A 10,229-nucleotide genomic window follows, 5' to 3' on the forward strand; every position below is an offset into this window, starting at 1 on the left:
CACAAAACCACACATATGCGAACAAGATACTACACCACGGTTTAGGTTAACAAGAGACAACAGAAACGAAATCTTACAAGCCACAAGATTAGTACCCACAGAACAACACAACAGTATTTAACAACTAAAAATTACTGGTAGAAATTAACTAGTACAACGAGAAGAAATACACAGGGTGAACACACATATATGCTGACAGAACACGTATTACCAAAGTAACAAAATATTGCATATTAGTTAGTTCCCAAAGCAACAAGAAATCCACTATTCAGAACATAGAATTTATGACATGATATTTAACAAGTACGAACTGAGCAAACTAGTTGGTTGCAAACACTTAACAAAATCTGAACCTTACAAGTACTACACATCTCCTATTACAGAAAATTCAGAAAGAGAGATAAGCAGCGACAAGATAGAAGAAGAAGAGAAGAAGTAGGAGATTGAGGAAGGAGCAGCAGCAAGTTCGTGGGGGAAGGAGGAGTAGCAAAAGGTTCTGAGAAGAGACAGGAAGCAGCAAGGTAGGCAAAGGGAGCAGGAAGTGGCAAGAAGAAGCAGCAGCAACGCGGGGATGGAGAGAGGAGAAGGAGGAGCAGGGGCGCAACAAGAAGGGAGCAGCAGCGGGGCTTGGAGAAGAAGCAGTAGAAGCAACAACAAGGCGAGGGAAGAAGGAGCAGCAGCAAGGAAACTCTCGCGCGGAAGTGCTCAGTGGTGCGGTGGTGATGGTGGCGCGGTGAAGTGGGGAGTGGTGGTGATGGATGGTGGCGGTGTGGAGCGTGTGGAGGTGCTGGGTGGCGCGCCGCCACGCTGGCCTGGCCGCGGCGGCGGCCGGAGATGGAAGAAGAAGTGGTGAGGGAGAGAGATGGAGATGCCAGACCCGATGGGGATCGGCAGCCGCTAGGGATTTTGACCCCTCCTCTGATCTGCCACTTTGCAGTTTTGGCCCTTCTCCTTTTCTTCTTTCTTCACAAGAAGGTCCCTTTCTTCTTTAACTTGTCCCCTGGAGCATCATTTCTTCACACACAAGTCCCTCTGTCTTTCTTCTTTCTTTTCACTTGACTGGTTCTCTTAACCACTAGTGCGGATCTTGAAGTTTATAGTGCCTTTGCGCACTTTTCTGCAAAAGAAACAAATGACTAGTAAATGATTCTTTATATGATTATCATTCACAAATTCAACAATTCATAGCAAGAAATGAATGAATAAAACTCAATAAACCACATATTTGATTGCCAAAAGATGTATGTGAAATGTGTTGATCAAGTTCCCCCACACTTAAATCTTTGCTTGTCCTCAAACAAAGGTAGATGACAAGAGCAAGAATATGAACAGTGAGCTGAGTAAAGGATGTCCTAGTAAAATAGATCTCCAAACAATGCATGCTTTGGACTTAGCTAGTGAAAATTGATGGTTAAGAGTGCTACAAAGGAGTAGGATACTAGTAAGCATGACCATTTTACAATGATAAAAGAGGATCAACAGGTTTAAATGATGACTACGCCAAATGGTTCCTAAAGAGAGCATGATCCCGAGAACAAAAAGAACTGGAATTAAATCTCTTATTTGCAGAAATAAAATTTTGTGGTTGAACCACTTATTGAATTTGAAGAAAGTAATGATAATATTTTATCAGTCTTACCAAAGGAACATACCACCGATCCCGAGAACATGGTATACACCTGGCTCGACCAATCATTAGTTTTTTTTTGTTTTTCTCCCCAAAGGAATATACCACTGATCCCGAGAACATGGTATACACCTGGTTCGACAATTACATTTTTATTTATTTATTACTGTCCAAGCTACCAGATTTCACATGCCACCGATCCAGGGAACATGACATGCTACTGTAGGTAGACCAGACTTATTTATTCATTATTAGCTATCTTAAATGAACAACGCATAAGCACAAAAACAGGAATCATCACTTCTCCATGTCTGGTTCACATGCTACCGATCCAGGGAACATAGCATGCTAATCCATAGTGGTTAGGTGATTGCTCTCAATGGGAACACACTTAGCACAAATTCAGCATCTAAACATGGTGATCTAGGTGTATCATAGTAAATGCAAAAAATGATTAAGTTTTCTAGTGCACTAGGGATTTGAGCACTCAAAACTAATAGCTTCCACTACTTTCAGCAAAGCAAGCATTGTATAGATCACTAGTTTACAAGGCATTCAACACTCAGTTCACATATTCACATCAATCACCCTATGTCGAAGGTAAAATTCAGTGGGACGATATTTAAGAAATGGCTCAAGCAACCCAACTAGCAATTGATTTCAGCTTGTATCAATAGATGATATATTCAGATTGGGGTCATGAAACAGCTCACCGGGCTTTATGAAGTAGAACTCGCTCGATCATCTCACATCCTCTTGCATCGTGACTCCTCTCCTTTTGCTTCTCTATCCTCATGCTCTCTATCCTCGTGCACGCTCCAGCTTTTCTCTTCCTTGTATGTGCCCATTGCTTCTCCTCTTCACCATGCTTTAAATCCATCGGGGTCCCAAGGAATGTCACCTCGAACCTGGTCAGCATGTAGTGAACGGTGCAGTAGCAAAAACCTGAAAGAGCACTCGACAAAAGAGACCATACAAGTGAAAGGGGTAATGCCCTCTAAATCATCAATAGAGTACCCAATTACATAAGCATAGCTATAAAGAACATGGCGAGTATGATAGGAATCATCAAGCTCAATACTAACATGAGGATGATATTTATCATTAAGCATAGGTTTGGCATGAGGAAAATAAGTGTGATCATCATTAATATGAGCAATGCCACCAACAGTATATGTATCATCATATCCAAGCAAACACTTCTTCAAATCTACTTTAACAGATAACATCATGCAATGCAAGGTAGTAGCAAACAATTCATATGGACGCATGTCATCGAGAGGATTAGATAAACCTACTATATCACGCTCTTGTATGACAATAGGAAAATGAATCTCAGGTTCTTCATCTTCAACTACATCAGCTTCTTTTACTTCTTCATGAGTGATAGGTAGCGGATCTTCATCTTGATCACTTGGGAATTGCAGCTCTTGATCATCTTGTTCCTTGTCTTCTAATTCATCTTCAATCTGAGGTCTCTCTTTCTCTGGACTCTCGCTATCTTGCTCAGCTGGGTGTGACGGTGTTGGAACCTCACATGTATGAAGGGGAATCTCGGCAAGACTCAGCTCAAGGAGGGAGGAGATAGTACTTCGAACATTGATGTTCTTCTCAATTTTCCTTACTTCTTCCACTAGCTCTTTTCCACTCTTGATCTTCTTCATTTCCTCTAGTATCACCAGCCTAATTGGATCATCCTCGGCACTCCAAGTGAACTCGAGACTCAAAAATGTGAGCTTGTCTATGTCATCGAACTCATCTTGTGTGGGCACTTGCACATGAGATTGCACGACAGGTGCTGGAATTGTTGGTTGACCAAATGGAGGACCATTTAACTCCATTGGCAACATCTCCTGGTGCTGAGGCATATGAGTAGGAGGTGAATAAAATTGTTGTGGTGCATAGTTGTGGCTCTCCTCATTGTACCTAAATCCCTGCATTGGATAACTAGAGGCAAACGATGAGATCTCAGGGTTGTTGCTCCTATATGACATATTCTGGTTTTCAGGCCACCCATGTGAGTAATTGTTTTGGTATGAGCTTGGCTGTGGGGCGAAGCTCATGCCATAACAATCGGGAGCGTGAGAGTAACCACGCTGACATTCGGCGGGTGAATGGCCCTGAAATCTACAAATATGGCATGTAGGAGAAACATAAGGATGACCTCTAGAATAAGGATCATAAGAGCTAGGCCTATCCTCAAAAACTACTTCTCGCTGCCGAGCTAAATCATCTAATCGATGGGAAATATTACTTATCAGTTCTTGAATACTTTCCATGCTGTTTGTAGTGTTCCTCGCATCTCCGAGACAATCTGAATAATATGCCATAACCGACTAGATAGCTCTAACCTGCAAAAGGAAAAGAAAACAAAAAGATACTAGCTAGAACAGGGGTTAGTGATTAGAGACATATCACAAATGTATGGCACAAACTAGAGAAAGAAGAAAAACCTAGTCTATAGCCTAACACAATCGCATGACGCTAGTCCCCGGCAACGGCGCCAAAATGATCAGTTGTAGGTACAGTGGGTTTTTAATGCCCCATTCTGTGAGTGTCGTGTTCTCCACAGGGACTAGGCGACGGCAACGATGCTCGGCTAAAGCTAGGTGACAGAGTTCAGATGATGATTGCGAGGAAATATAGACCTTAACTAACCAAAGTCGACGACAAAGAAAATGAAAATAAGCAAAAGGGAGATTCAGATTTTACTCGTTGTCTTTTTGGTATTTTCGTAATGCTTGAGAAGTTAAAATACTAATACGAGTATACATCAATGACAAGAGAAGTGGAAGGACATGAACATAACATGACAAGGACACATTACTATCAAACATAAACAAAGGGAAGAAACAAGAATATATGAAAAAATATAATTGTATCGAATCAAACACACACACACACACACATTTATATATCACAGGTACATAGCTAATACACGTACTACAGAACACACAAAACCACACATATGCGAACAAGATAATACACCACGGTTCAGGTTAACAAGAGACAACAGAAACGAAATCTTCCAAGCCACAAGATTAGTACCCACAGAACAACACAACAGTATTTAACAACTAAAAATTACTGGTAGAAATTAACTAGTACAGCGAGAAGAAATACACAGGGTGAACACACATATATGCTGACAGAACACATATTACCAAAGTAACAAAATATTGCATATTAGTTAGTTCCCAAAGCAACAAGAAATCCACTATTTAGAACATAGAATTTAGGACATGATATTTAACAAGTACGAACTGAGCAAACTAGTTGGTTGCAAACACTTATCAAAATCTGAACCTTACAAGTACTACACATCTCCTATTACAGAAAATTCAGAAAGAGAGATAAGCAGCGGCAAGATAGAAGAAGAAGAGAAGCAGTAGGAGATTGAGGAAGGAGCAGCAGCAGGTTCGTGGGGGAAGGAGGAGCAGCAAAAGGTTCGGAGAAGAGACAGGGAGAAGCAAGGTAGGCGAAGGGAGCAGGAAGTCGCAAGAAGAAGCAGCAGCAACGTGGGGATGGAGAGAGGAGAAGGAGGAGCAGGGGCGCAACAAGAAGGGAGCAGCAGCGGGGCTTGGAGAAGAAGCAGTAGAAGCAGCAGCAAGGCGAGGGAAGAAGGAGCAGCAGCAAGGAAACTCTCGCGCGGAGGTGCTCAGTGGTGCGGTGGTGATGGTGGCACGGTGAAGCGGGGAGTGGTGGTGATGGATGGCGGTGGTGTGGAGCGTGTGGAGGTGCTGGGTGGCGCGCCGCCACGCCAGCCTGGCCGCGGCGGCGGCCGGAGATGGAAGAAGTGGTGAGGGAGAGAGATGGAGATGCCAGACCCGATGGGGATCGGCGGCCTCTAGGGATTTTGACCCCTCCTCTGATCTGCCACTTTGCAATTTTGGCCCTTCTCCTTTTCTTCTTTCTTCACAAGAAGGTCCCTTTCTTCTTTAACTTGTCCCCTGGAGCATCATTTCTTCACACACAAGTCCCTCTGTCTTTCTTCTTTCTTTTCACTTGACCGGTTCCCTTAACCACTAGTCTGGATCTTGAAGTTTATAGTGCCTTTGCGCACGTTTCTGCAAAAGAAACAAATGACTAGTAAATGATTCTTTATATGATTATCATTCACAAATTCAACAATTCATAGCAAGAAATGAATGAATAAAACTCAATAAACCACATATTTGATTGCCAGAAGATGTATGTGAAATGTGTTGACCAGCTACTTGTCCAACACCCCAACCTGCTGGTATTGGGATTCCTCGGCTAACCAAATAATCAGCGTAGTTGCATTCCCCCACATCAGCAACTTCCCAGAAATATATGGCATGAATCTTCCCTTTTCTGCACGAATCAAATTGGTAGATCATCAACCAAACTATTAAAAAATCAGCAACTGAAAGCAGCAGAACAACACTTAAACATATTATTACCCCATGATTCAGGCATTTGTAGAAGACTCGGCCAGGGTTGCGGATTGTGGTTGAGACGCGACGGATGACTCTGCGTGATTTGTAGCAGTGGCACCACACCAACGGTAGTGGGTTGCGATGAGCAATCGGCTGCGGTGCGCGTGCCGGCGAGGGTGTGATGAGACCCACAGGAGATGGTACGGGTTGCGACTTGGCGCATATCTGGTTGTTGCCTATTGAAGAGCAGGTGGACGAGCAGCCAGCGGACATGGTTGCTGCGGCCGGAGCTTCTGATGCTAGGCAGAGTAAGTAGAGAAGAGGAGAAGCGAACGTTGGATATGTCAGTTTGATTACTTGCAGAGTAGCATAGCACCATATATAGTCATAGTCTAGGTTTGGATTCGAACCAGCTACAGGAGCACGTCTTTCTTTTTTCTAAAACTCGGCAACATCTCATTACTGGTACACTAGCTTGTTCTGTACGCCTTCCCTAGTCTTTGATTTTCTTTCCCTTTTTTTGCGAGGAAGGAAGGAGGACAAAATTGAGAGTTCCTGGGACTCAAACCCAAGACCTCTCGGTTGAAAACCAAGGGTGCTAGTCACTTATGTGGCGAACGTTCCCTATGAGGAGGACGGCAGACGAACGCATTTCCTCTCTATATAAAAAAGTATGCTACTTGGTGTCCGCTTAGTCAACAAAACGATTGTGCCAACCTTGACCGTTGGATTGACATTCAACGTCTGTCGCGTTTCTTCAGTCTCTTCTTCCTCGAGCCACCAAAGCCAAACCAGCGCCGGCGGGACCGCCTGCTCCCGCCTCCCACGGCTGGCTGGGATCTGCCCCGGCTCCTGTTCGTTCCCGTCCGAGGCCTCACCATCGTCCTCCGCCTTGGTTCGCTCGCCGCGGCGCCGCCCTCCGGTGTTGTCAACATGGTCAACAACCGAGAAGAATAAGGAGATGACTGTACATGGTGAGGATGACAGTAGGGACCCAGCAGCGCGCGCAGTAATTTTGTTTTTTCGGGACGGAGAAGGGTATCAACTGGGTTGTGCGGGACCCGTGGCCCGTCTAGCCCAGGCTTTTTTTTCATATGTTTAGCACATGGCCAACCCAGTTTGTTTTTTTCCTTTCTGAAAATTGCTAGCCAGCTATTTTGTTTTTTGTAGAATAACCAACGTAGGCCTACTTGCTTTTCTACGCCCTGCTGGGCCAGAAATCTTTCAAGACGAGGAGGGATGCATTTTGCCCAGAAAATGGGCTATAAGTAATAAGAAATGGGCTATAAGTAATAATAAATGGGCTGTAAAATGAAAAAATACAGCAAACAGACAATTAGTTCCAAAATACTATTTTCTTTCGGATTTTGATATTTTAAATTTCATTGTTTTTGTGCGGGTAAAATTTCATTGAATTGAAATTAAGGTATATTTAGATTTAAAATTAATTTGAATCTGGCTAGAAATTTCGGGCTGTATGCTGTTTGGGACAGATTTGGAGGCTGACTTGTGGGTCTACTAGGTTGGCGTGTACTTTGGCTTTGTCAACTTAGTCCACAAATGATTCTAGCAGCAGTGACCGTTGGATGTTAATCCAATGGCTGTGCTGCTTCTTCAATATCTAATCTTCTTGCTCTAGCTGCCCAAACCAGTTCCGGTGGGACTGCCTGCTCCCGCCTCCCGTGGCCAGCTGTGTTGCCGCACAGGCCGCACCGTCCCACCCTACTTCATTGCTGGCCAGGCCATTCCTCTACTCACCCACACCTCCTGTTATTTTCCGGCGACGGCAGCCGGACCAGTAAACCCTCGTACTCCCCACCGTGTGGGCAACCATTGCCGAGTCTTCCCTGGCTCCGTGTCGTTCCCTTCCTAGGCCTCGCCGTCGTCCACCGCCATGGTGCTCTCGGCGCGGCCTGGTCAACTTGGTCAACGAACGACATCCATCGGCCGTGGACTGTACACACAAAATAATGATTCCTCCACCTGACAGCTGGGACCCACCGGAAGGGCCTCTGTATTTCACAACAAAAAACGTTCCCCCCGCTGACATGTCGGACCCACTAGCTATATCTTCGCACGCAAGGAAGTGCCTCCTTATTACGCACAAAAAAATGAATACCCCCTGCTAGCTGGGACCCACCATAGTGGGAGGATGACTTGTGGGCCAACAAAGTTGACGGGGACGGAGGGCTTTGTCAACTTAGTCAATATGAACGATTCTAGCTCCAGTGACCGTACGATGTCCATCCAACGACCGTAGTGCTTCTTCAACCTCTAGTCTTCTTGCTCCAGCCGCCCAAAGCAGCGCCGGTCGTGCCGCATGCTCCTGCCTCCCATGGTCGGCTGTGCTTCCGTGGAGGCCTCACCGCCCCTACTATTCCCACCGCTGGCCAGGCCCTACGGCGACGGCAGCCTCACACCGCAACCGAACCAGTGAACCCTCGTACACCTCTCCGCGCGGGTTTCCACTGCCGCATCTTCCCCAACTCCGCGTCGTCCCCTTCCTATGCCTTGTCGTCGTCCACCGCCGTGGTGCTCTCCGCGCGGCGTGGTCAACATGGTCAAGGAACGACTTCCATCGGAAGAGTACTGTACGTGGAGAGCTGACAGCTGGGTCCATGGCCACAGCCCAGTTTTTTGTGATTTGCCAAGTAAGTTGCTTTGTCAGGCCTGTTGGGCTGCAAATCTTTCAAGACGAGGAGAGCTTTCATTCGGCTAGCCGAGAAAATAGCCCATCAGTAATGATAAATGGGCTGTACATTTTTAAAACACATCAAACCAGCAATTAGTTTCAAATATCTTTTTTTTCATTTCAAGATTTTAAATTACATTAATTTTTATGCGTGGAGAATTTGTTGGATTTTATATTGATATACATTTATTTTTAAAATCAGCTTGAATGCGAGTCGAAATTTCGGAATTAAAAACAGTTCGGACCGCACCGGAATATGGAAAATTTCGTATAATTTTTTAACCGTGGCCACAATTTGGGCTGTAATGCTAACAAAAAGAATATGGGCTCAAAAAAACCTTAAGAATTAGCAAATGGGCTGAAAATTATTAGAAATAATGGCAGATGGGTTGTATGCTGTTTTCCACATATTTGAGGCTTTCCTAAAAAAAAGGTTGACGCACAAGCAGTGACTGTTGGATGTCCATCCAACGACCGTCGTGCTTCTTCAATCTCTGCTCTTCCTGCTCCAGCCGCTCAAACAAGCGCCGGCGGGACTGCCTGCTCCCTCCTCCCCGCGGCCGGCTGTGCTGCCGCGCAGGCCTCACCGCCCCACCGTACTCCCATCGCTGGCCTAGCCATCCCTCTACTCACCCACACCTGCTATTATTCTCCGGCGACGGCACGAACCAGTAAACCTTCGTACAGTCGTACTCCCCTCCGCGTGGGAAACAACTGTCGAGTCTTCCCTGCCTCCGTGGCGTTCCCTTCCTAGGCCTCGCCGTCGTCCACCTCCGTGGTGCTCTCGGCGCGGCCTGGTCAACGTGGTCAACGACCGACATGCATCTGAAGTGGGCTGTACGTGGAGAGGCCGACAGCTGGGTCCACGGCCGCACGCAAGGAAATGCCTCCTTATTACGCGCAAAATAATGATTCCTCCACCTGACATTAGGGACCCACCGAAAGAGCCTTTGTATTTCGCGAAAAAAACATTATCGCCGCTGACAACTCGGACCCACCAGCTATATCTTCGCACGCAAGGAAGTGCCTCCTTATTACGCACAAAAAATGAATACTCCCCCTGTTAGTGGCAGGCTGACTTGTGGGCCTACTAAGTTGACGGGGACGGAGGGCTTTGTCAACTTAGTCAATATGCACGATTCTAGCTCCAGTGACCGTACGATGTCCATCCAACGGCCGTAGTGCTTCTTCAACCTCTGGTCTTCTTGCTCTAGCCGCCCAAACCAGCGCCGGCCGTGCCTCGTGCTCCTGCCTCCCGTGGCCGGCTGCGATGCGGCGGAGGCCTCACCGCACCCTACTACTCCCACCGCTGGCCAGGCCATCCCTCTACTCACCCACACCCCATGTTACTCTGCGGCGACGGCAGCCTCACACCACAGCGAACCAGTGCCCTCGTACTCCTCTACGCGTGGGCATCCACTGTCGCGTCTTCCCCGGCTCCGCGTCGTCCCCTTCCTAGGCCTCGCCGTCGTCCACCGCCCTGGAGCTCTTGGCGCGGCATGGTCAACGT

The 10,229-nt window shown here is 46.4% G+C and overlaps 1 protein-coding gene across 1 annotated transcript; it reads right to left on the reverse strand.

Moving 5' to 3' along the window:
• Positions 1 to 2,336: 2,336 nt before the first annotated feature.
• LOC147978370 (uncharacterized) lies at positions 2,337 to 3,957 on the reverse strand. Its single transcript, XM_087514729.1, has 2 exons — positions 2,922 to 3,957; positions 2,337 to 2,572 (listed from the first exon to the last, which is right to left on the reverse strand). Exons 1-2 carry the CDS (start codon positions 3,955 to 3,957, stop codon positions 2,337 to 2,339), a joined length of 1,272 nt encoding a protein of 423 aa, XP_087370855.1.
• Positions 3,958 to 10,229: the final 6,272 nt, after the last annotated feature.

Source organism: Triticum urartu, chromosome 3A, assembly GCF_056163025.1.
Source record: "Triticum urartu cultivar PI428250 chromosome 3A, HENAU_Tu73, whole genome shotgun sequence".
Lineage (NCBI taxonomy): Eukaryota > Viridiplantae > Streptophyta > Magnoliopsida > Poales > Poaceae > Triticum > Triticum urartu.